The 27,599-nt window shown below is 42.4% G+C and overlaps 1 protein-coding gene across 1 annotated transcript; it reads left to right on the forward strand.

Moving 5' to 3' along the window:
- The first annotated feature begins 760 nt into the window (after positions 1-760).
- CA12 (carbonic anhydrase 12) lies at positions 761-20,048 on the forward strand. Its single transcript, XM_066592299.1, has 10 exons — positions 761-954; positions 1,511-1,531; positions 10,632-10,811; positions 10,899-11,041; positions 12,996-13,088; positions 14,876-14,939; positions 15,780-15,937; positions 17,086-17,212; positions 17,297-17,384; positions 18,360-20,048. Exons 1-10 carry the CDS (start codon positions 804-806, stop codon positions 18,427-18,429), a joined length of 1,095 nt encoding a protein of 364 aa, XP_066448396.1. The 5' UTR covers positions 761-803; the 3' UTR covers positions 18,430-20,048.
- The last annotated feature ends 7,551 nt before the right edge of the window (positions 20,049-27,599 follow it).

Genomic DNA, 27,599 nt, shown 5'->3' on the forward strand with positions numbered 1-27,599 from the left:
GCTCCAAATAGAGCCTCCAATGCAGTTGTGAACAGAGCCATGGCCATTGAGCTGGAGGCTTCATTCACACAAGCATTCTTACGTGCTTATTTAATCGTGATAAAATGTTGCCTAACAATCGCAACCTTGTGAAGCATTGGATTCCAATGCATTCATTCACATGGGCTATTTTCAGGTGTATGAGAAAAATTGTGTCGCCAAAACACAAAATCACGCAGCGTCAAAAGATAGATCTTCTTGACCTATCTTTTGACGGAAAACGCTGGAGGCTCCCATAGACTCCTATGGGAGCTGATAAAAGGGAGGGGGAAGGAGTTTATCTGCGTCCGGTGCTCAAGAAATAAGACAGCTGCCGCTATTTAAGCACTGGCTGTCATTCAGAGGACTTCTACCGACCGACGAATTCCGGGCCTGCAGCCTATTTTTCAGGCGATACGCGTATGTGAATGGATGAGAAAACACTAATTAATCTCAGGACTCGATCGCAGTCATTCTTCACGGGTGCGATTTTTGGCCACGATGCGGCCAGGGTAAAATTGCGGCAGTTATGTGAATGGGGCCTTTGTTGTATAGATTACTTAAACTATAGTGAGTGGTCATTTTCTTTCTCAATGTTCTTCTAACCATTCATCAATGCAGAACAATGTTCAGGTTGTAAAGTTAAGCATTTCTCAGGTGTGATCATTCATTGGGGATCTAGAGCAGGTAGGAAGGAGGAGTTGGAGACTGAGCCAGGTAACAAGCTGTGCTGTGTTATTGGTGGCGAAAGGCTTTGGGCTGAGCCTGACAGCATAGTTAGTTGTATGAAACTGAGAGGTTATTGTGCAGGGGCTGTGTATGAAGGAGGACTAGAGAACAGAGGTGTATCACTGGTACTATCACTGAAACTGGCACAGATGTACAGGCTGCTCTTCTCTATACTTGTTTTGCCTGTTATACAGGCAGCTTCTGAAGGTAAGGTAATTCCCCATTTATTACTGTTCAACATAACTTTTACTAATTGCTCTGTAAGTGCAGGGGTTATGTACGTGGTTTATTATGTGCCATGTGTTAATTGTTAAAAAAATGGCAAGTAGTTGAATGTATGCATCTTTAAAAAAATTAAATGACCTTATATGTCTTCAATTGACAACTAATATCTAGCAAGAAATCCTAGACCAAGCAGGGAAGGCTTATCACTTATTACAGCAGCTCATTTTCCTAGCAGTCCTATGTAAAGATGTTATGAACACAATTCTCCTGGTGCTTCACATGGCTCTGCTACATTTGCCTTGCTATAGTTTAACAAGTAGTAGTCTGTCTGATGTTAGTACAAATTCCCTTTGTGTATGATGAGCTTGCAATGCAATTAGTAGTGATCTTCTAGAATGGCTTATAGCGGATCAGTCCCCTCTAAATATTCGTATTCCCCATGAAATAAGCATTTTGACGCATCTTTCCTTATAACCCTGTTGTGCAGTTCCTCTGCTTTTCATATTAGAAATATTAAAATTCCTTTTCCTTTTTGCAGGACACAGCTGGACATATACCGGTAGGTGCCAACCTAGTATTATGTGGTTGTAACATCGCAACATGAAAAACGTTTAACTATGTATCTATTTTAGATTAAGAAAATGAAAGCCATTCAAAAAGTAGTAACATACCAGAACATTCAGAAAAGCAGTAGGGCATTAGTCGTCCCATGGAAATAGACAGTGCAAACTTGTCCATCCATGAGACAGTACTAGACCTTTTTAGTCACATGTCGTTTTTAGTGTGGTCTGTTTTGTTGTTTGTTTTCGTTTTTTTTTTTTTGTTAAATATATATACATACATACATGCATAGAGACCAACCTCTATGGAAAAACAGACCTGTAGAGTGCTGCAATTTGCACATTTAAAAAAAAAAGGAAACATGGATCTAAAAAGTGTCATAAAAAACAATGATTATAGCTCCGTATTTGTGCACGCAAAAAGATAACCCTGCTCCCATTGATTTCAATGGAGAATCAATATTAGTTTAATATGTGTGCACTGCGCACAAAAATAAGACATGGGTTCTGTTCGCTGTGTATTGCAAATTTTGCACGCATAATACACAGCAAAAATGTGAATAACCCCTTAATATGGGAACGGACATGGAACTGCTTTATCTGTAGACTGGCTGCTGGCAGCTCCATTGAAGACCATGTTCTGTCGGCACCCTGTAATTCTTCAGGGAAGGGCTTTAAATATAAGGCCTTACCTGCAAAACAAGAATTTGTGTTTAAAAAAAAAAAAAATCACCCGTCCGCCGCTGCTGTGTTCTCCACGGAGAGGTAGAAAACATCTGCCGCATGCAGCAGATGTTTCCTTCATCCCCGCGAGGAAAAAGAATTCCCTGCCACATCTGTGACAAATGCAGCAAAGGAATTCTTCATCCCTGTGGGTAATAAAGAATTCCCTACCCCAGCTGTCACAGATGACAGCTGCGGAAGGGGATCCAGCTGCCGGAATCCTGTAATTGTTTATCAGGGAAGGGCTTTAAATATAAACCCTTTCCTGAAAAACAAGGAAAAGTGGTGGTGAAAATAAAAAACAAAAATCGTCGCCTTCCTTCAGCCGTGTCCTCTCTGTGCTGATTTAAAATCCCCGCTTGCTGAAAGAGCTGCTTCTGATTGGCTGAGGTGCTCAGCCAATCACAGACAGCTCTCGCCTGTCATTCATTTAGCGAGAGCTGTCGGTGATTGGCTGAGGTGCTCAGCCAATCAGAAGCAGCTGTCTGTGATTGGCTGAGGTGCATAGCCAATCACAGGCAGCTCTTGCTGGATGAATGACAGTAGAGAGCTGCCTTTGATTGGCTGAGGCGCTGATTTTGAATTCCTTTTCCGCATCTGTCACAGATGTGGCAGGTGCAGCAGGGAATTCTTGTGTGTGTGTGTGTGTGTGTGTGTGTGTGTGTGTGTGTGTGTGTGTGTGTGTGTGTTTTTTTTTTGTCCCCCCCCCCCCCCACTGAAATGTTTGTTTTTCAGGGAAGAGCTTATATTTAAAACTCTTTCCTGAAAAACAATTAAGGAGTACCAGCAGACCATTGTCTTCAATGGAGCTGCCAGCAGCAGCTGTGGCTCTATTGAGGACATGAGTGCACAATAGGGAATGCACGCATTGTCTTATCTTTACAGGCACACGCCTGTAAAACACGGCCATGTGAACACACCATAGGGAATTAATGTGTTGTAATAGACGCGTGTTTTTGTGCACGCGAAGCCACTCTAAAGTGGGGGTGGGGGGGTGAAGCCACCCCGAATTACTATTGGGGGTCGTCACCAGACCAGCAGTCTTATCTGTGTTATGGATATCTCATACCTCCCATTTACCCATAAATCCTCGGGAATAATTTAGTCCTCCACTGAACGTGTCAAAAGTTATAAATTTATATTTCAAAATTTTTCTGTGGCTTTGTAACTTGAAACCACCCTTCAATATCAAAACTCTCATATCTCCTATGTCATGTTCATGATTAGAAAAGTGCTCGGCCACAGGTAATTCTGTCTTCCTCTGTTTAATTGTATGGCGATGACATCTCATCCTTGCTTTCAGTTTGTCCTGTTTCCTCAATATAAAGGCCCCCAACCGTACATTTACTACAGCGGATCAGGTACACAAAAGCAGACATAGAATATGTGAATGTCCCTGGGATCTTATAGTCCTGCTGTGTGTTGGGGATCCGTGGTCAGTACATGTAAAAAGTATAAAAATCTCCACATTACTGTGGATTTTGATATGGATTTCACCCACTCATTTGATTTGAAGAGGTGAAATCTGCCCTGCATGCCAATTCCACATGGCAATTTTCTACACAGTGTGGATGAGATTTGCTAAAATCTTGTGCATGTGCTGCAGACATTCTAACTGGGAAGCATGGAGCATTTACATTACTTTGTGTTTTTAGCTAAGTCACCTTTTTTTATATATATATATTTTATTTTTTTTAAATGGTCTTCCTTTAGACATCTATCTCTCTAGGGCAGCGATGGCGAACCTTTTAGAGACCGAGTGCCCAAACTGCAACCCTAAAACTACTTATTTACCGCAAAGTTCCAACATGTCAGGGGGCAGGGCTTAGCATGACATGATTTTTACCTCAGTCGTTCTAAAAAGGACAGGGCCGCTTCAAAATAGACAGTGTGCAGATTTTGACTGCTTTTTGGATGCGGAAATACTGCAGAATGTCCTCCAGCGGAAATTTCTGTATCGCCGCATCCAAAAAGCAGTCAAAATCTGAACTCTGTCTATTGTGAAGCAGCCCTGCCCATTTCTGCCATATGTAAACATACCCCAGCGGTAATGTAACCCCCCTCCCCCCCCCCCCCAGCAATAATAGTGGCCCCAGCGGTAATAGTGACCCCCCCCAGCGGTAATGGTGACTCCACCACAGCGGCCCCTAGTAATAATGGTGAGGCCCCCAGTATAATAGTGACATCCCACAGCAGCGCCCAGTACTAATGGTGACACCCCGCAGCAGCCCTAGTGTAATAGTAACACCCCCACAGCAGCCCCCCTGCTCTGGAATGATCCTGGCACACACTGTGACGTCAGTGTGTGCTGCCGGATACCTCCTCCCCCTGCCCTTGCGGAACCAAGTAGGAGATGTAAGGGGAGGAGAATCCCGGCTGCACACTGACATCACAGTGTGGCCGGGATCAGCGCTGCTAGCAGCGCAGTGAGTGAATACCCTCAGGGAAGCTGTGGCCCCTGCCGGTATTCACTAACGTGCTGATGGCGATACGTGCCAGCAGGGAGGGCTCTGCGTGCTGCCTCTGGCACGCGTGCCATAGGTTCATCACCACCACTGCTCTAGGGGAAAAATATACAAAAAATAGCTTGTCAAAACTCGCCAAGAAAGACTGAATTTCATGTGTTTTTTTTTTCACAAGCTCCAAAAATAAAATAAAACCAAACACAAACTTGTGTATGAAGAAAGCCTTAGGCCACTCTCACACATGCACTTGTAAAAACGCTGTTTTTTAACTGCGTTTTCAGCTGCGTTGACATGCGTTTTCTGACAGTATTTGACTGAGTTTTCAGCACAGTCATAAACGCAGCCAAGCAAGCTGATAATGCCAGAACTGAAAAAAAAGCAGTCAAAAACGCGGTAACCACATTCTACCTTGTTTTCAGCAATACTGAAAACTCGCATATTTAATTGCAGAAACACATACAAATACAACAGACAGCTCTTGAAAAAAGCAGTGTTACAATGCTGCGTTTTAGCGTAGGTCTAAGAAGCCCCATTGAAATCAGTGATAGTGTTTGACAGCGTTTAGCTCTGTGCTAAAAACACAACGGCAAACGCTGGAAAAAATGCATGTGTGAGGGTGGCCTTAGGCTCGTTCTACGTGGGCATATTATGGATGCATATTTTATACCCATATTCGAGAAGAGTCCCCTGACCCCTAAAAGTGTTTGCAATGTATTTAACTTCCTGTTGACCTAGACATCTGGTCATGGTGGGTTTCGCTGGGGGGAAAAAAGTGGCATTTTTTCTTATGAAACTACCATGAAGGTTTCATCCACACAAGGCAGAATTTGCTGTGGCGTGTCCGCAGTGAACATTTTGCAGGTCAAAAATCGTACCTCTTGGTGCAGAATTCACCCAATCATTTGCAGAAGTGAAATCCTCACTGTAGCTAATTGACATGCTGTGGATTTAAATTCCACACAGCATGGTCTTTTCTGCAGGAATTTTGGGTGGGTTTTCTTTGTAGCGTTTCAGCAAAATTTAAAAAATCTCATTCATAGCTGCTGCATATTTTTTCATTCGTTCTGCATGAAAAATCTGTGGTAAATCCACCCTGTGTAAACATGCCCTATCTGTTGCGAGTTTAAGATTTGTTTTACTGTTTGCATTAAGTAGTGACCTGCATTTGTATAGTGGTGTTTCTTGATTTGCACCATAAATTTAGACACCCATCTGTATGTCATTGCTTGTACTATTAATTGTATTCTGCAGAGTCAAATGTACCCATGAGGACCCACACCCCTCCTTTCACCCTCATGAGTGACTAGGGAATCTGAGCTCCTCATTGGGCACATGTCCTGGCCAAACTAGAGCCCTGTTTAAATTTGGTGCTTTGCCAAACTGGATCACGTTTCCAAAGCAAGACCCTATCTGTGGTGATGAAAATGGCACTTAAAGACTTTTTAATCTTCTGTAATGTTATATTTAAACAAGGCTGCTAATTACATCCTTATGCAAATACTTTTGGCATGGAAACTCTCTTAAAAGTGCCATAGATGCAGGATCCCATGGAATCTGGATATTCATTATTTGTAGATAGTCTAGTAACTAGAGCTGTGTTTTTATGGACACCTTTTATATAGTTATGCGACATGGGTTTTATAAACAGTAAGTGAAATACAAGGACTTCAAACACTTTTGTTAAGAGGGAAACACAAACTTTTTTGTTTTTCTTCTGAGACCACAAAGGTTTGTTTTTGTCCTTTGTATGACAGAAGTGTGGGTTTTGGATTATATGTACTTCCTAATCCCCTGACAAATGGAGTACCTAGTTGGATAATGACCCAGGGGCTGCAAATCAATCGACTTTATTTATATAGCGTCCACATATCTTGCAGCACTTTATATCACTGATCTTATAAATTCTGCCCCAGTGGGGCTCAGAAACTTTAAATCCGCTATATTCTTGGAGTGTGAGAGGAAAGCAATGTCTGTCTAGATGAGTGGAATGAATTTGGAGTGTAGGAGATGGCGTTTCCAATACTGGCCCACATAGGAATACGATTAATGTATCCTTTTATATACTGTATGAAACATTGTGATGGCAATGAGTTTTGAATGTAAACCAATAAAGATTATGTTTGTCTTTTTATTCTGTTTCCCAGTGACTTGTACAACTTTCCTAGCGAGACAACAAACTTTATATTTGATATCTTCAGTGATTTATTTTGACATGCACAGTAAATAAAAGTAAGCCGACTTAACCAATTTTAGTGCAATTTGTTAACCCTTTCCAATCCACTGTCTGACATCTGAAGATATTATGATTTAGGGCTTTATAGCTCCAATGTTGGAAGATGTCCGCCGGGGTTCTCTTACTGTATAGTGCCAGCCTCTCTGCTGTTGGAGCCTATCCAACGTGTCCCCTCATGCAGTACTGCAGATAGCACCGTTGTATAATGGCAGAAAGAGTAAGCCCCCTAGGAAAACCAGGATACAAATTGGATTGGAAAGGGTTAATAGTTTAAGGGCTCCCTCATACTGGCGAGAGTGATATCACCTTCGCAATGCTTCTAAACCCCCTAGATGTGAGGAGTTTTCACATGGAAACAGCAGGAGATCGCAATGTATTCCATTGTTTTCAATGGGACCGGCGCTGCTGCCACTCCCACTTGTGGCTGGAAGTCTTCAATACGGCCTGGGCCTAGCTAGAGAAGAGAACTGAGTACGACTGGCACATAGATGTTGGCTGTGATTACTGGAAGTAACTGCACCGTTATCGCTATATAGAAGTGGGATCTATTACACGATGACCGCATTATTCAGAGAGGTACGCTAGAGCTAAACTGCTGTATCTAAGCCTGCGACAATACAAAAGTTTCTAACAGATGCCCATTTTTTTTTTTTCTCTTTTCGTGGGGTGATGCCCATGTTTAGGAGCTTGTGCCCTTAATCTTTTGAAACTCTAGCAACATCCCTCGCTGCTAGTGCTTCATCAGTACAGTGGAATGTTTGGGGCAGAGCACAGCCAGCAGCCATGAAGAACAGTAGGGAGGGGGGGGTCAAGCTGAACTTCTTGCATTCGGGCCCCATGGGCATCTAGCTACACCCCTGTAGTGCCACATATAGCTTATGAATGATGTCACATATCACCCCAGATGGCTGCACTTGATTTCACACTGGGGAATTGCAATCACAACTCAGAATTGTACCGTTGACAGGACTGCAGCTGTCATCCCTATCATAAACTACAGGTGAATTGGCGCAAGCTGGTGGGGTTTAGCAATCTTGAGGTGTGGGAGGAGAATACAGTCTGAGATGTAGCCAATGGGATTATGGGAAATATAGTAGAAACAGCAGACAGGAAGTCTGTAGAAGAACAGTTCACATTGGATTCCTCAGGATGAAGAGAAGAACATGGAGAGGAAAGGTGATGGATGGATGGACTTACTATAGTATTGTGTAATATATTATGAAATTTGACATTGGTCTCGACAACACATTTAAGGCGCTATATTATATAGCTATAGCATGAAAAAAAAAATTTCTCTAAAAGACATGGATGCTTTCCATATTTGCACTGCAAGCAAAATTGGCAAAGGCGTCCCGCTGATGCATTGAATTCACTTGAATTATTTTATATGTACGAGTAAATTAGTAGCATTGCAGCGAAGGGAAGACTTCCAACAAAAGACCCAAAGATCTGAATTAAAGGATGAAGGAGCACAGAATGAGAGAAAATGATGTTGAGAAATAGCCTTAGTTTACCAATAAAGGCTTAGTGCTTACCTACATGGATATGTGTTTTCATCTGTCCTCCTGGATAAGATTAGAAATGATTATTTGTATTTCTGACTTGGTTAGTGTGGAATGTTATGTTCTTGACCATCTCAAATCCAGGAGCAAACTTTAAAAGTAAAGAAAAAAGTTTGTGGCTAATCTGTTTTGGCAGAGAATATCATTGCGCAGTGTCTTCAGTGACCATGCTTTCCAAGTAGATGTGGCAACTATGAAATGTTTGACATAGCAATAAAAACCCACAGCTACTCTGATGTAAGGTTAGCAGGAGTCTTAAAGTAAATCCGCAGCCGGACCCTCCACAAACTGGTAATGTGGGGGGGGGGGGGGGGGGTTTGAGAATGACCTATTTACAAAACTGACTGAGAAGAAAGGCCCATTGAGCAGTTGTATGTGGATGCTAATCTTCATTTTCGTATCTATCTCTGCTCTCACTTGTCAAAACTGTAAAATATAATTCGCATGGTCCAAGAATCGCATGTAGATAGAAGTTTCACATGAGCGTGTCGGAACACGTCCATAATACAGGTCCGTAAGGGCTCCCACCCAATTGCATTTTTTATTTTTAACACCATTGTCAATGGGACTTTCTAATGTTAAAAACACAACTTGCGTTTTTGTTGCATTGCGTTTTTGAGAGAGGGAGAGAGAGAGAGAGAGAGAGAGAGATTTACAAGTGGATAAAAATGATACAAGTTTACTGAAATCTACGATGAAACCAGGTTTGAGAGTGCACACATCCAATCCTTGCTCAGCTCATCTGTTCTGTATGACCATTCTCAAGCATATGAAGTTACACTTACAAAGAGGAATTCCTTGTGTTCAGCAGTTGTTCACAATGACTCTCAGAAAAGGACACTGGGGCCTTTGTCACGAGCAATACAAAGATCTTACTCCTTCATTGGTATGGGTCCATAATAAATAATTCTATTACCAGCCTGGAAATAGTTGCTTTTATCTCACAGTGCATAGTATATCTTCAGCAGAGCAAGGACATAGAAGTGTCCAGGTAAGGTTTAGTATTCATTGTATGTATAAGTAAATGCAGTGTGCAAGCACAAGAAACTACTTTTGTTTGGTTAAGATTGTATTTCATTGTGATGACTGAGTGGGTCGATGGAACAAACTGATTATTGAGACAGGAGGTGCAATATTAATCAAAATTTAAATGGGTTTCTCCATCCATATTAGATCAGTGAGGGAGCTGACTCCTGGTATCCCTTCCAGTCAGCGGTTTGAAGGGGCCATGGCACTTTGGTGTGCACTACAGCCCCTTCATTGTTTATCGGGCACAGTTCTGTACTCTTGGCAGCGGCTATGCCTGGTATTACAGTGAAGTACACCTTTTGTCTCATTCAAGTGAATAGGACTGAGCTACAATGAGGCACAACTGCTGATTTAAAGTACAAAGCGGAGTCTGGAAAATCATGAAAGTGAGTGCCATGGCCCTTTCAAACAGCTGATTGCCAGGGGTCCTGAGAGTTGGGCCCCCATTGCTCTAATATTGATAGCTTATCCTAACAATGTCCCATTAATTTTAAAGAACTGAATAGTCTCTTTTTAATGCAAACTCCTGTGTACCCCTACCAATTGTATCTGTATTGTGGTGTGAGGTTCTGTTTAAGGCCTGCACAATTTTTGTAGCGATGTGACATTACTACAAAACGCATGTATGTGAAGCCATGATTTCCAATGAGTTCTATCAGGCTACAAACATCGCTCATGTGAAAGAACCCATTGGAAACCACAGGTTTCACATATATGCATTTTGTAGGGATGTCGCATCACTATAAAATCATGGGGTTTTTAGCCCGTGTGAAACAGGCCTAAAAGTATGCACTTAAAATCATCAGGTTTTCATGGTTGATTACTGAAAATGAGTAATAAACCAGGTGTGAACAGAGCCTTATGAGTCCTCCTGGTCTTCCTGTGTGGTGAGTTTTATACAGTGACTTCTTTTATTCAAACAGTTCTAAGCAATTAAAGCAGGAACTTCCTAATAGAAATAGCAGTGAGAATAAATCAGGGCTGCTGGGCTCCGTTTCTACTGTCACCATGTAACTGGTAGGGATATGGGAGGGAATTGAACTTTTCTCTTAACATTTTGTTCAGTGACATCTGAATCTTGTCATAGGTGAGGAGGGGGAGAAGAACTGGGCAACAAGATATAGCTTCTGTGGTGGTGTCTACCAGTCCCCTCTTGACTTCCATGGCAACTTCCTGCAGTATGATTCCACTCTGAAACGCATTCGGCTGTATGGCTATAACGCATCCCACACCGATAACTTCATTATCTCCAACACTGGACATACAGGTAAAGAGGCTGTATTCTCTAACCATCTGTAGCTCCTGAGGACAAATGGAAGAACCTAAAAGGATTTAACTTTCATCTCTATTATAGTTTCTGTGTCCCTGCCTCCAAGTTTGTATATGGAGATTCCACCTTTTCGGTATATTGCTTCACAACTTCACTTTCACTGGGGCAGGCCGGCGGGTCATAAAGGGTCAGAACATTGCATTGGAGGAAAGAGGTTTCCAGCTGAGGTAAATCATACTTCATCAGCTAATCTGCTGTTCCGAAGCTTAATATGGTATGAATGAGTGATATCCAGTAGACTGTTCCAGTTCATCGACCATGCATGGGCCTCGCCTTTTGTGTGGTGTTAAAAAATGAACTTTTGGGGGGTTTTACCCCCTCTTTTTGGTTATTGTATACAGTTACTAAATGCATAAAATTTGTAGTAGTAATGTCTGGCACTCATAGTAGGATCTTGGAGGGGAAAATATATCTATTTTCTACACACCTGTACGCAACATCTGACTCTGGGCAGCGCTCAGACAGTGTGGTGCCATGCATGTGAGGACTCCAGAGCGGTGCTGTAAGTAAATACAGGGTTACACAACAGAGGAATTGCTGTAATAACTGGGGTCTGTGTAGAATCGGGTAATGGAAAACAAAACTGGCGCTAGTTGCTATACTAATTTTGCTACTCAGTAACAAGAAAAATTAGTTGTCGGGCTCTTAACTGTAGTACCAGTCATATTGCCCTGCTGCCAGTCCAGTACAATGGAGGTAACTAATTATTACTGTGAAAAATATCAAAATGGTCTTAGTAATTTGATTAAGCTTCTGTATTGGTAATGGTAGTTTACAATGCAGCGGATGAGGAAAATTCGTAAAATCTAGTGGTCAACCATGAATTTAGTACACATTGGCCTCTGTTCACATCTGTGCTGGAGGCCCTGAACTGAGCCTCCAATGCAGAAATCCCAGAAGGTATAACAGAAGCTGAGCAACTAGTTATTGGGGTCCACTTGGGGCTGTTCAGTTTCGTCATACGACAGATCTGGCTTTCCATTTTTTCCCCCCATTCTTATGATGGAACGGATAGCATAGCACAGATGTGAACATGGCTTTAAAAGGTAAACCTCATGACTTTCACCTTTCAGCAGCACCATTTATCTAACTGTGTACTCTGACCCTAACAATCACCTGTAGTAGTTTCCTGTGTGATCTCACAAGGAGCTAAATCCTGATATAAAACCTAGGGCTTAAGGCCCATTTACACGTAGCAATGATCATCGCTCAAACAGTATGAGTGACAGCTTTGAGCGATCATTTTGCATAAACTATTAAGTAGCTACTCAGCAGCTTATTAGCATGCAAATGAAGCCTTTAGCTGAATGCAGTTAATAGCTGGAGGGCTCTTGGCTGCATTCAGCTCCTTTGTTCTCCAATGGGTTAAATGGCTGAAACAATGCTATCAGCACTCCTGGCGGAGAACTCGGCGTGCAGTCCTGATTTTATTTTATTTGGCTGGCTCGAATTTAACGATCAGCTAGCAGTGCACGATAGCCGCGTGTTTAAACGCATCGATTATCGCTCGAACATATATATAATTTTTTTTTTTTTTTTTTTTTTAAACGATCGCTCCATGTAAATAGGCCTTTATTCGGACAGGTGTATATCGGTCGAGTTTCACGCCCGGCCGATATACGCTTTCCGTCTCTGCAAGGGGAGGTGGCAAGCCTGTCCAGGAGCTAGTGCCCATTGTAAATGTTTGCAATAGGAGGGGGCGGAACATGGCTCTGCTCCGCCCCTCCCATTCCAAGTAGTGGCGAGGAGCAGAAGTTCAGTGCACTAGCTCCTGGCTCGTCCCACCTCCTCCCCTTACAGAGAGGGACAGCATATGTTGGCCTGGTGTGCAAACCCGACCAATATACACCTGTCTGAATAAGCCATAATGCACTGCTTAAAATTGAATGTCCTGTGTTTTCTGAGCCTAAGATGTTGTGTCTAGTAAAGCTGCATGGGAGAGGGCAGTGGTAGGAAAAATGACCTGAAGGGATGGTTTTCTATTATGGCCTAAACAAATCCAGTTCAGTTGAGAGCATGTGAGTTCGTAATATCAACCTCTTCCCCTATTTGCAGGTTGAAATTTGCTGTTGCAGCTGGACCAAGATCGAAGATGTGCTGACATGTGACTTTCTTTTTCAGATGCATATTGTGTTTTATAACTCTAAGTATGCCAATATTGGCATAGCCATGGAGGCTGCAGACGGGTTGGCTGTGCTTGGAATTCTCATAGAAGTGAGACACGGTTTTTGCTTTTATAGAGTTACAGATTTTTTTTTTTCTATATGATCTGATCCCTAAATTTTCAGAGGTGCTTTTAACTTCTGCTTCCTGCTCCACTACGGGAGCAGGAAAAAAAAATTCCCCCCTGGATGAACTGACACCATTTTGATTAGGTCTGGCATTTTCCAGGATGAAATGGCACTATATGCAGCACTATTTTGTCCTGGATTTTAACGTAAATGTGTGACTGAGGCTCTGAACAAAACCACCTTTAGCAGACCTTACCCTCACAATAATATACAACTTGCCATGCTTGTGACAGTTATCTATAAATTACAAAATGTAATTACTCTGCTGTCTAATTACTTAATTCCTTATATTGTGTACAGATTGCCCCACGCATTAGCTAGGAGGTTGACTGAACTACCATTTGAACGTGTGTGTGTTAGTTAGTTACCGTATGTAGTTCAGTGGCAATGGATGAAAATTCTTCCTGAAAATTTTCTTTCAAAGACAGTTCATGGATGAAGTTTTCATCATATCAGATGAAAACTTTAAAATGCTGCTGACTACTTTCCAGGCAATGGCTGTCATTCGTCAGTTAAAGGTCGTTCTTTGTTAGTTTTCAGCCAACAAACAATAGTTTGGGTTGAAATTAATTTCCATCAACTTTAGTCTGTGTATGGCACCTTAACTTTTAACTTCCAGAAAATGGATGGCTTGTATGGGTATATTGATCCAGTTCATGCAAAGCGTCTGGAGAGTAGGGATGCTATTGGGTGTCATGATATACATGGAAGTGAAAGCCAGGCCAATAAGCATGGGGTGGAAAGGTCCTTGCTAATTCTGCTGAAATAAGGAAAGGTAACAAAATAAATGAGCCTTAGGCCTCATGTTCACTAGATAAATGGAATTGCGGATTTTTGCACCCGCGGATGGCATTTTAAAAGAATTGCATTTTTCACGCGCGGGAGAAAAAAACGCGGCATGCTCCATTCTGCCGCGGATCGGCAACATTGCTATCATATTGATAGCAATGTGTGCGGATATCTGCATGCAAAAAAAAAAAAAACATTTAAAGCAAATCCGCCACAGAAATCCGTGGCAGATTCTGTGCGGATTGTATTTTTCAAGTGGACAAGAGGCCTTTAAGGCTTATTCACATGAGCGTATATCGCTACCATCTGATACATCAGATCACACAGGCATATTCCTGCAGCATAAAAGCGCCTGGCCGAGTGCTTTTATGCCAGGCAGGAAAGATGATCCTGGAACTATCTTCCTGGCTGGACTACAGCCACTGCCATAGACTCCTATGGGAGCCAATGACAGCGGCCGGAGAAGGGAGGTGGAAGGGAGTTTAGCAGCGTGACTGCTGAACTCCCTCCCCCTTCTCCTGTCCACCCCTTGCTGCAGTTTGCAATGGTAGGGGGTGGAACTCAGCTCCATCCCATCCAGTGCAAACAGCAGCAGGGGTCGGCCAGGGGGTGGGATCTCAGTACATTATCATAGAAGATCCCTAAAACTCAGTACACTAGCAGAACTAAGCTGTTTCTCCCCCACCCCTTCCCACCCGATGGCATATACACCGAGCCCCTGCATCAGATGGTGGCGTAGATTGGCCGGCCGTGAAAACGCCAGATGATATACGCTCGTGTGCATTCATTGCACACTAAATACTGCCATGTAGTGCCAAAATAATAGCATCCCGCAGTGCTGTTCATCATTGGCCATTTAAGTACTACACTTCATTACTATACAGTATTTCTATAAGCATTGCATTTTTTTTAAACTTGCAGATCGGCTTTTTCAATCCTGCATATAATAATATAATTTCTCAACTGGCGCATATCAAGTACAAAGGTGAGTAGACTAATATACGTGGTAGTAACAATGTAGGGGTTTTATGCAGACATCTGTGGAGTAAATGAACATGTGAATTGCCATTGTGGAATTCATGCATTGCAATGAATGAAATCCACAGTGAAAATTCATGGCTCTTTTGTGACAGAGCATGCTGTTGACTCGAAAATCTGCATCATGTCCATCTTCCACTGCAGACGTTATATATATATATATATATATATATATATATATATATATATATATATATATATATATATATATTTTTTTTTTTTTCTGCTGTGAGTGAACAGATGCAGAATTTCAGCATGCATTCTACAGTTTCACTAAGCCACTAAATCCAACACACAATCACTGAAAACGGCCATATACCTACTGACACAGGAGGGCTAATATGTGCACCACCTCAACATGTAGGCTGCCAAACTACCAAATGTGGGGGCCAGTTACACCTGTGGAGGACACTGATGAGACAGCCACTCACAACCTCCTATTATAGAGGGGGTGGCTGCTTGAATCATTGCGATTCTCCGCGGGCTTCAATTCGCAGCATGCTGCGAATTTACCACGATTCTCCGTGGTCAGCCTATAAGATAGGCTGACAGTGGAGATCTGTCTGCCGGCTCCTGCTCCCGGGCGGTGGTATCTGCCGCGGGATACAGCAATGCCCGTGGACAGGCAGCCTTAGTGTTTTTTAAAGTGCTTTTATTTTAACCTCTTTATACAGTGCTAGATGAACATTGTTAGTAAAAGTTCTAAATTGGGTTGTGTTTTTTGTTTTTTCACATGCCATGTAGATCTTGTTTCTACAATTACTTTCTGAACTTTCTAACAATATAGGGCAGAAGTTTCAGATTCCAAGGTTTGATGTGCAATATCTTCTTCCTGAAAGACCGGATAAGTATTATCGCTATGAAGGTTCTCTTACAACTCCACCCTGCAATCCCAGTGTGTTGTGGTCAGTTTTCCAGAATCCAGTCTACATTTCAGAGGAGCAGGTAGTCTATAGAACGGTGAACCTTGGCAGTCCATGTATACAACTAATCAGTCATTCTTACAGATTGAAAACATTTAAATGTTTTATCTTTCTAATGTCTGGATGATGCCCTAAATTTGGCCATATTCATGACATCAAAGCTTGCTATCACTTTTGGGCGATATCTGGATGGGGGAAAGAAATATTAAGCATGTTGTCTCTTGGCATGTCTACTTCATTGTCACTACTGAGTTTTCATATATAACAAAGTGCCTGGGCATGATAAAACTCTCCATGCCCCACTTGTGTAGAACAGGGGTGTCAAACTCACTTTCACTGAGGGCCACATCAGCCTTATGGCTGTCTTCGTAAAGCTGATTGTATATTAAAATCTTGTTCACATGAGCGTATTTACAGTGTATTTTTGCACGTGTAAAAAGTGGTGAATGGAACCTATTGATTTCAATGGGTTTGTTCACAGGAGCCTATATCTTCATGTGGTGTACAATCGGATGAAGAAAATATGCGGCATGACCTATTTTGCTGCGTATCACGCACTGCAATAGGATCTCCCCGCTCTCCCCTGCCGCTCCCCGCCCCCTGCCGGCACCCGAATCTTTAGAGACGAGCAGGCAGGTACTCGAATAAGGCACTACTCTATTGAGTAGTTTGCCTTATCGAGTATGCTCGCTCATCTCTAGTGGTCACACCAAACATTGATTTGACTTAGATTTCTCTTTTGTTCGTTCGCTTTGCATTTTAACTGACAATCTAACACTTCTACAAAAGAATGCTTTCAAAAATGGCATTTTTCCACACCTGCTTAAACCTTTTGCACAGTACTCTACATGTTTATTACTAAACCTAGATGGTGAAGAACTGAGTAAAATTATAATTTTTTTTTTTTCCACTGAAGACATGGGCTTGCTGTGGAGAATGAGCTTGTCAGGATAGAGTTAACATAACAAACCTGCTAAATGAAAAATGTCCAAGCTAAGGTCAAGTCTTGCTTGAACTGGAAATGGCTCACATTAGTGAGATGGCCTAGCAAAGACATTTTGGTGTGTGTTCGTGTTCCAGAATTGGTTTCAAGTTCAACCTGTTAGATACAAACTATGTAAGATGTTGTTTAACTATGAGCTTGAAAATCAGTAATGGCATGTCTTGTAGCTTCTCCTCTTAGAGACAGCCCTGTATTGCACAGACCAGAACAGTTCTGCTCCTATAGAAATGATTGATAACTACAGAAGGCTACAGCAGGAAGGTGACCGGCTGGTGTCGGTGTCTTTTCGGGAAGGTAAGGACTGAGTTAATAAGTCTAGGAAATCATATAAATTGATGTGTTTTAAGAATACTTTTATGCCAAGATGTCTTCTTCTAGGTGTTGTTCTAGCAGTCACCTTGGCTTGTTTACTTGGAACTCTAGTCATTCTTGCAGCGACATGTTGGATGTTTCGCCGAAACAGGAGGTAACTTTATGTATTGTGATTTAAAGTAAATGCACTGTAATCTTTAGAAACTATCCACAACCATACATTTTGTGCCAACCAAAGATTTTTAGCATCTAGACATGTCTCACATTTGTAGCTACAATGGCAGTTATGGTGACCCAAGACAAAAAATAGGCACTTTTTTCTTTTTTTTTTTTTTTTTTTTAACCAAGTTAAATGTTTAGAGTAGAGCATAACTGATACATATGAACACACAAAGCACTTATTGGTGCTCTTCCATCCCATATTGATTATCTCCATGGATGCATTGAACAATGAAGTATCATTTGCCTAACACAGCAACAAAAGGTGGTATGAGTCTAAAGACCAGCATTACTTTTTGTTAACTTTATTTTTACCAAAATGGCTGTCATCTTATTGTGCATTGTAGTTATGATTTAGGTTGCAAACTTCATCAGGTTTCCAAAATCTTTATATTTATTTATTTTTGCAACTTGTTAGTGGTGCAGATATTACATGGTTACTAGCTAGTACTGGACATGTAAGCATCTACTCAACCACTCTTAATAACAAACACCAACGCTATACAGCACCATTGCTCTCTATTAGAGATGAGCGAACGTACTCGTTTCGAGTACTTACGCACCTGAGTACTGCCATTTTCGAGTACTTCAGTACTCGGGTGAAAAGATTCGGGGGGCGCTGGGGGGCGGGGAGAGGCGTGGCGGTGCGGGGGGTAGCAGCGGGGAACAGGGGGGAGCCCTCTCTCTCTCTCCCCCCCCCCCCACTCCCCACTGCTACCCCCCCCCCCGTGCCGCCACAGCGCCCCCCCGAATTTTTTCGCCCGAGTACGGAAGTACTCGGAAATCGCGGTATTCGGGCGAAAAAGGGGCGTGGCCGAGCACGTTCGCTCATCTCTACTCTCTATATATTCTGCGTTTTAACCTTGCCTTTTTCTCTCATAATAACTTGGCAACTTAAACATTTTTCCAGGGCAAAGGACACCAAGAAAGTTGTGTATACTCCTGCTGTGCCCATGGAAGAAAACACCTCCAGAGTATGACACCGCACTGCCTCCTACATCATTTTGGACAGCTCTTCAGACAAGTTCTACTCTATGCTTGAAAGCTGAACATTACTGTTTTTTTTCCCTCTCCCCCATATACAAATACTTGAAAATGGGGTTATTTGTTGGAGATCGGTAGCCTGCAAACTCACATTTTTGGCCAATCTTCTAGCACTTAGATTTTTAGATTTGAAGGAATGAAATATTTGCCTCTTTTTCTCTTGGTTTAGATGCCCATTTAGAATCTGTAATAACCAAGATTTGTCCCTAGTCATCTGCTGCCAAGTAATGCTACCTGCTTACTAGTTTACCCATGAAAACTTGAACCTAAAGATGTATGAAACTCCCCATGTATTCTACCAATGGCTTCACTGATCAGTCGCCTCATTCTAGGCACATGCCGGTGACTTTATTGCAGTCTTTCTCTGAACTTCTGATATCTGAGCCGTGAACCTCTTCGTTCTTTTATTGTTCATACATCTCCACTCTGCACCTGAACTATTAGGAAATGATCCCTGAATAAGAAATCTATTAGGATGGTGCCCAAAAAATAACCTAGAATGCATTTAATGCTACTGGAGAGCTTTTAACATCTCGTTTCAATGCCCAAACCTTTTCCACACTACTACTTCTCTGAAAATGAATGTAAGGGTGCATTCACATGGCCGATGTAGAGCGTGAGATCCTCAGGTGTGACTCTTATCGCACAGAACACGTGTTGCATCGTTCTTCTGTGATGTGTGGGACATTGCACATTTGAATGCATTATTCTCATGCAAGATTCGCATGAATATAGACTTGCTGCAATCATTTTCCATCTCAGCATCACTGCGAAAGAAAAATCAACTCATGTTAATATACCCATTGCATATAATGGGTTGTAGTTTCGTGCATCTCGCAATGCACAATTCACACACTTTTCTCACCTGTGAATGCACCCTTAATGTTAATTGTTCCTTAGAATTGTATAATTTGGCATCTTAAATCTGGGATCTCTGTATTTGACTAGTACAAGGGACAAAAGGAAGTTTTTTAAAAACATTTTTTTAATGATCTTTAGACCAGGTGTCTGAGTGCTCTACTTTACTGGGTAGCTTTTTCTTAGTGAATGACTATTGTTTGGTAAACCTAAGCGACTAGGATATAATTTGGAGATGAAGAGTGGTTTGACATTCCTAAAAAAAACTTTAAAGGCCTTCGGTGAATTGCTGCTTCAATGTCACATGTCATGTTTGCAGAACAGACTCCTTTTAACTTTTTAAACCAGTGTTTTTCCACTTTCCGTTATTTCTCATGCTGCTTGGGTCTACGTGAGAAACTGCACATTTTTTCCTACCCAAACATAGAACAGTCCTCTAAACATTGACTTCCAGAGTGTTCCTTCTCCGTCTTCGTAACTGCATATTGAGCCACGCATAATTTGTATTTGAATGAAGTCTGGAAAGATGTCTCTCACACGCCACACAACACAGTATTGCAGATCTGACCTCTTGTTTGTACAGTGTAAGTTTGATTTTTGTTCGGCTACCTGTGACTTTTAAAGTAACGATAAATGCCTAGGAATGCATATTTTTATTGTAGAATTGTTTAAAAATAAACTTTTCTTCTAAAAACTGTTAACTAGTATTTTTTGTAAAATGGCATCTTATAGAAAGCGTTCTCCAGAGCAACATATGCAAAGAATAAAAATAGGAAATGGTTGCAGTCAGAGGTATTGCTTAACCCTTCCTACTACTGATATATTCACAGCAAGTGCTCAATTTCTTTCCATATCTTGATAAAAAGCAACTCTGAGAAGTCTGATAAATCAAAGTACTTTCAATTTTGTTTTTGTAATCCTTCACAACCTCCTTCTTAACTGCTCCACCAACTATTGGCTCCATATTTGTACATGGACCCTCTGGTATTGCAGTTTGGCCTCATTCAATTGACTAGGATGAGCTGCAATACCGTACACAGCATGAACAGATGTTGCACAGTTTGCTTTATTTATTTTTTTGCATTCTAGACAACCCTTATACACTGTCAGTTTCTCTACTCCCTACACTCTTCCCCAGTTACTGCACATCTACATAGTTGTGGTGGTCTTACTCTTTGTGTTTTTGACTCATGTTTTTTTTCTTCTTTTTTTGAGTGTATTACAGGTCTTTGGTTAGATATTTTCATTGTTCTGCATGATTGGCTCATAACAGACTTCATTAATCAACTTTGTTATACTATTAAATCTTTGAACACGGGGTTCAGAAAGCAAAGTAAACAAGTGTAAAATGGAACGTTCCATTCTCATGATGCCAAGACTCCCTCTTAATTGACCTCCTCCACTGTCTGCATAATTACATTTTACAACTAATCACATGTAAATGAACTGCTTCCAGTGACCTTCAGTAGTATTGGACATAGATCTCATAAGAGATTTGCTAATATTTGACTGGCCTATTGCAGAGCAGCTTTTCATACTTGCATTAGGGGACTACAGACTTCCATCGTCCTGTGTTATATGATCTATATCCCCTTTGATTTCCCCTCAACTTAAAGCTACAGCTTGACGCCTGCTTATGGCACTGTTATCTGCCTTTTTAAAATGTAATTCCTGTGTTTACCAAGGATTTAAAGAAAGCAGCCATGTGTCATACCAGTCCACAGGTCATGTGGGATATTGCAGCCTAGCCCCATTCACCTCAATAGAGCTAAGCTATAATTGTTTTGTGTTTTTTTTTTTTTTTTTTGTTAGACAGCAATGTGATTGTCTTTAACAGTAATGAATATTCCCTTGGAATCCTATTGAGGTGTGTCCTTTTGTAATCACTCCTAAGAATGCACCCCCAATTGTATCATGCTTGTAAGGCTTTATAGTATTAAAGGGGTATTCTGTGCTTTTACTAATAACCTATTTTAAGGATAGGTCATCAATTAATTCTTGGGGGTCTGCTGCTTATGATTCTCACTCTGGGCTGCTGTCAGTAAAGTGGGTCTGGACATCATCAATGGTTGGTGCTAGAAGTGTAATAGATGGCTTCACTCCTATCTACATCAGTGAGAGCTATACCTGCTATTGCACTTTCAGCTCTTCAGAGCCAGAAGTGTAATAGGAGGCATTGCTCCCATTAGGAGCGAAGCCTTCTATCACACTTCTGTCTCAGGCGACAGCATTGGTGGTCAAACTGCTGCCCTGACAGCGGGCTGGAAGATAGGGAATCCTGAGCTGCAGCTACATAGAGGATTCTAGGCCTTCTGTGGAGTTTCTAAACTTTAGGATGTTCTATCTGTTGCTGGTTTATACTTTAGATTTCACGTATAGCAACAAAATCTGCAGATCACTGGCTTTTTTTATGCATATATTTTATGCTGGGGACATACGTACTTCTCCCTGTACTCCTTGGCATTTTCCCCCACTTATTCATGCTCCATCCAACACTCTCCAGCAGGCTGCTCATTGGTAAACAATCTCCTTTATGCGGAATGCAGACGGCCGGGTCGGATTCCAACTGCGAGATTCTCTCAGCAGGATGCGACCCGTGACCCACGGCTTACCTGTCTGGCGTCTTTGCTCAGTGGATGTGCCGGCTGGCGCACAGCTGCACATGCACAGTGCAGAGTCGGCACATGCCGCAGTTTTTGTTATCCACGATCAAAATCGCGGGTATCTACATAGGATTGCATAAACCAATGAAATACTATGGCAGCATGCCTGTGTGCATTCAACCTTATTCTTGTATTTTTCTATTTCTCTATTTTATGTATTCCACTTCTGAGAATTCTGTTTTTATTATGGTTAACATACATGCAAGCAACACACGGGAAACTTGCTAAATGTTCTATTGCATCCTCAGATGCCTCTTTGTGTCCACAAAAGCGACGTTTCGGCCTGCGGCAGGGATCCTTCTTTGAAGTCAGGACCTAGAAGCAAGCTAGCAACCTTGAAGCTTCCCCATACAATTGGACGAAACGGTGGTGCTGCTGGGTTTATTTGCTTTCTCTTTATTATGGTATTTATTCTCTAAACCCCTCCAAAAGCCAACCATAGATTTTTTTTGGGGGGGGGTATTTTGGTTTAGAGTGATAGGTCAGAGGTCCCTAACGTTGGTTCTGTTAAAAACTATTGCAGTTTGTCTGGTGCTGGCCGTCCCAGTTATTTGAATAGCTTAATGTATACATTAAAAAACATAAAATCTGCATTAAAAAAAGAATCAGAGTTGGAAGGGACCTCTAGGGTTATCAGGTCCAACCCCCTGCTCAATGCAGGATTCACTAACTAATCCCAGACAGATATTTGTCCAGCCTTTGTTTGAAGACTTCCATTGACAGAGAACTCGCCACCTCCCATGAGATGGGGTAGGAATTGTTGCAACATCTAGGATACTTGTCCTCTCCTGAAATGGCCATGATTAGTTAAATGGTGAAATTTAGTTAAATTGAAAATCTAAACAAAAAGTTTGAACTAAGTTGATTTACTTAGGCATTAAAATGACCTGTCTGAAGGTGGTCATCAGTGCAAAATGTCCTTGGCCGCAGCTTTTCCAACTTAATGTAATACGGCATCTGAAATCTTTTAGCTATTGTAACTGTGACAAGTGAGGGAATCTAACTATAATGGTGGACAAGCTACCACATTATGAGGACCTTATATGCACCTTTCACTCCATCACACACTGACACATGAAATTGAAGCAGCTGATGGCTTTCCCTACATCAGTGTCTGTACTTGTAAGCAGCACTTTTACTGTTTCTCTTAGCAGTCCCATCAGGAATTACTCCGCTTCGGGCCTTAGGAACATATTTGAGCTCTGCGTCAGTTCACGGACGTATAACACACCCATTATAGCCTATAGGTCTATGCACATTGTGGGTTTTCCATGCTGAGTGATGGTCGACGTGAAAAAACTGATCACATACCCGACTTGTCTGTATCATGGATGAGAATTTAGACATGCAAATGCATGTGAATGTGCAGGCCATATGTGCAGAGGTGTAACTATAGGGCAGTGATAGCGAACTTTTCAGAGACCGAAACTCACTTATTTATCGCAAAGTGCCAACACGTCAGGGGGCGGGGCTTATCACGACATATGATTTTACCTCCGTCATTATAAAAAGGACAAGGCTGTTTCAAAACAGACAGGGTTCAGATTTTTACTGCTTTTTGGATGTGGAAATGCTGCCTAATTTTGCACAGAAATTTCCGCTGAAGACATTCTGCAGCATTTCCGCCATGTGTAAACATACCCTAGTAATAGTGTCTCCCAAAGTGACCTCAATAGTAATAGTGACCCCCTCATCAGTAATAGTGGCCTCAGTAGTAGTAGTAGTGTCCCCCCAAAGTTGCCTCAGCAGTATTAGTGTCCCTTTAAGTTGCCTCAGTAGGAATAGTGTCTCCCACAGTAGCCAGAGTAGTAATAGTGACCCCACACAGCGTCCCGTCGTAATAGTGTTCCCCACCGTGGGTTTTTTTTTTTAACTTTGCTTTATTTAACAGAACACAAAATTACGGTACAGAGCATATTTGCTTGGCAAAAAAAAAATATTATACATGGCATTGATTGTTTCTATGCAAATAATATACATGCGTATAAGTACATTTAACATTGATCTGTACCTATATAGACTGGTCAATAAAAAGGAAAAACATTGCTTCTTGTTTTGTTTTACTTAGTTTCATATTGAACATTTGAACAACAGTATAGGGGGGAGGGAGTGTCGGAGAGCCCGCGCCGGGCAGCCGCTCGGTGCTTGGCGGAAAGGTGGAAGGTACATTAGGGATACAAGTGGAATGTAGGGAGGGATGAGGAAGATACGAAGTCCAGAGGGGGGAGGGAAAGGGTGGGAACTCGGATGAAACTCAGATTGCTGATAGAGTTTGTCGGTTAATGAGCCAGAGGCCCCAGATCTCCTGAAACCTACCCGGGCATCCTCTGTTCTTGTAGATCATTTTTTCATATGGAGTGACGTCATTTATTAGTTTTATCCATTGTGTTAGTAAGGGTGGGTCTGCAGCCATCCAGTGCAGTACCACCACTTTGCGGGCCAGGAACAGTATTTTCCTGAGGAAGATGCGTGTATATTTGGGCCATTGATCTTCCGGCAGTAGGCCAAATAGAATTACTTTGGGATCCATTGATATAGTAAATGGGGGTAGTAAAAGTGAGTTTGTAAAGGCTGTAATGTCAGACCAGAAATTGTTTACTGGCGGACAGTCCCAGATTAAATGCCAAAAGTTCGCCCCAGGTTGGTGGCATCTGTGGCATGAGTTTGATGGGACGTTGCCCATTTGGTGTAGTCGGTTGGGGGTGAGATAAGCTTGATGGATTATATAAAGTTGGATCAGTTTATTATTCACGGCGGGAGAGACAGACAGGTGGGATTCCATAATGTCTGTCCAATCGTCAGTTGTGAGGGATGGGATAGAGAGCATCCATTTATTAAAGACTGGAAGTGGGTTATGGTTTATTTTGGCTGAGAGCAAATGTGTATAAAGTGCCGAAATCAAGCCCTTGGGTCCTTGGGATTTAAGGATTCCGATGGTAGGGAAATTGGATATCTGAGTAGAGTTGGGGGGAAACTGGGTGGTCAGTGCAAGCCTAAGTTGAAAGAATCTGAACAGCTGGAGGTGCGGGGATTGTACTAGGTCGCGCAGTTGAGTGAATGTAGGGAGTATACCATCTATGTATACCTCTCTCAGCGAGGTGACCCCCAGATTCCTCCAGTATTGGGGGTCTGGGACTGACTGCAAAGCCGTCAGGCCTGGGTTATTCCAGAGAGGGAGATCAGATACCGTATCGTCAAATCTCTGGATAGATTTTGTCTCTCTCCACACACTCAGCGCCAATCTGTGGAGTGGTAATAAATCAGAGGGGTTTGAGCATTCGGGAAACTCCAAGTACACCAACAGATTGTTGCCTTTCACTTGATGTTCAAGGTATTGGTCTGTGGTGGGTTTCCCTGTATTTTGGAACCACAGACGTAGATTGCGAAGTTGGCCAGCTAGATAATATAGTCTGAGATCTGGGAGGGACATGCCAGCCTGGGTCTTGGGTCTCTGTAGTGACATTAAACTTAGTTTGGGTCTCGATGAGCCCCATATAAATGAGGAGATGTGGGAGTTTAGGGATTGGAAATATCGTTTGGGGACGATCACAGGCATGTGCTGTAAAATATATAAGCATTTCGGTTGTATAGCCATTTTGACTAGGTTTATGCGGCCCGCAACTGATAGGGGCAACCTGGACCACTGTTTAAGTTTGTATCTTATGGTTTCAAATAGAGGGTTAATGTTTTCTTCCAGGGCTTTGTTGTGGTTTCGGGTTATGTTTATCCCAAGGTATTTGAACGTTGATACTACCGCCAGGCCATATCTAGCTACTGAGGGGTCTATCACAGGGTTATGGTCCATGTATAGGATCGTGGATTTGGACCAGTTAACTTGTAGGCCTGAGTACTGGGCAAATTTGTCAATATGGTATAAGGCCTGGGGGAAGGAGGTTTCTGGATTTGATAAAAACAGGATCGTGTCATCCGCATAAAGGCCCACCTTACTCTCCAGGCCACCCCACTTGATTCCGGTTACGGCCGATGTGGATCTCAAGCGAATCGCCAGCGCCTCTATGGCTATGGCGAATAAGGCCGGGGATAGTGGGCAGCCCTGACGGGTGCCCCTGGTCAATGAGAAGTCGGCCGATGGAATACCGTTTACAGTTACGTTGGCGCTTGGGGATTTATATATTATCTTGATCCAGTGTATGAACTGGGGACCGAAACTGAAGCGGTGAAGGCAGGCCTCCAGAAAGCTCCACTCCAGGGAGTCGAAGGCTTTCATCATGTCCAGTGATGCGAGGGCCCAGGGCATGTTAAATTTTGTACCGATCTGAATGGCGGTCTGGACTTTTCGTATATTGATTGTTGTAGACTTCCCTGGCATAAAGCCAGTTTGGTCTGGGTGTATAATAGAGAGAATGACTTGGTTTAGTCTAGTTGCTAGGACTTTGGTTAGGATTTTGTAGTCTGCATTGACTAGCGAAATGGGTCGATAGGAGCTACAGTCTAGCGGGTTTTTGTTGGGCTTTAGTAAAACGATTATGGTGGCTTTATAGAAGGAAGGGGGAAGGGAGTTGCCTAGTTGGGCCTGGAGTAGTGTTTCGTGTAGTAGTGGGGTAAGGTGTTCACTATATTTTTGGTATACTTCAATGGGGAGGCCATCTGGGCCCGGGGATTTATTCAGTGCCATATCTTGGATGGTTTGTTGAATTTCTTCTAGGGAAATAGGGGCCTCTAGAAGCGCTATTTGTTCGGCCTCGAGTGTTGGGAATACCAGATCTTGGAGGTAGTTGAGAGTGTCTGTAGTGGATTTGTTAGTGGAGGAGCTGTAAAGGTTAGCATAGAATTCTCTAAATCGTTCTGTGATGGACTGGGCGTCGGTGAGCGTCTCACCTTGTATGTTTTGGATTTTGAGGATGGTGTTGGACTGGCCCTCCCGTCTGATGAGGTTAGCCAGAAGGTGGCTAGATTGGTTCCCCAGTTCGAAGTAATATTGTTTGGTGAAGAATAATTTACGTTTGGTTTTTTCATGGATTTGAATTTTGTGCAGGCGGGACATGCCGAGCCATGCCACTTTATTGGATTCTGTAGGGTCAGAAATGTATAGTTTTTCTGCCTCCACAGCCCGGGCCTCAATGTCGCGGTCGGACTGGGATGTGGATTTTTTAATGTGGGTGATGGCGGATTTAAGACAGCCTCTAAGGTAAGCTTTGAGGGTATCCCATTTCAGGGCATAGTGGGTGTTGTTGTTGTGGACGTCCAGAAAGGTTGATATGTGGGCGGGTGTTTGATCGTCGGTATCGATAAGTTTAAGCCAGAATGGATGTATTTTCCAGTTGGGGACGATCTTATGTTGGGGGAATTTTAAGGTTAATAGTATCGGGTAGTGGTCCGAGATGCCCCGCGGGCAGTGTGTTATATTGGAGAGACAAATTACTAGCGATGGGGAGCCGAATATGTAATCGATTCTGGACAGGGTGTTATGTCCCTGGGAGTGGCAGGTGTATTCCTGGGTAGTGGGGTGACTGATGCGCCAGAGATCTAACCATCCCACACTATCAGTTAACTGTTGCAGGGAGGATTTAGCTGCGGGTGAGGCTGTGGGAGGTGTATGGAACCTATCTATATTTGAATCCATT

The sequence above is a fragment of the Eleutherodactylus coqui genome, chromosome 2 (assembly GCF_035609145.1).
Source record: "Eleutherodactylus coqui strain aEleCoq1 chromosome 2, aEleCoq1.hap1, whole genome shotgun sequence".
NCBI classification, from domain to species: domain Eukaryota; kingdom Metazoa; phylum Chordata; class Amphibia; order Anura; family Eleutherodactylidae; genus Eleutherodactylus; species Eleutherodactylus coqui.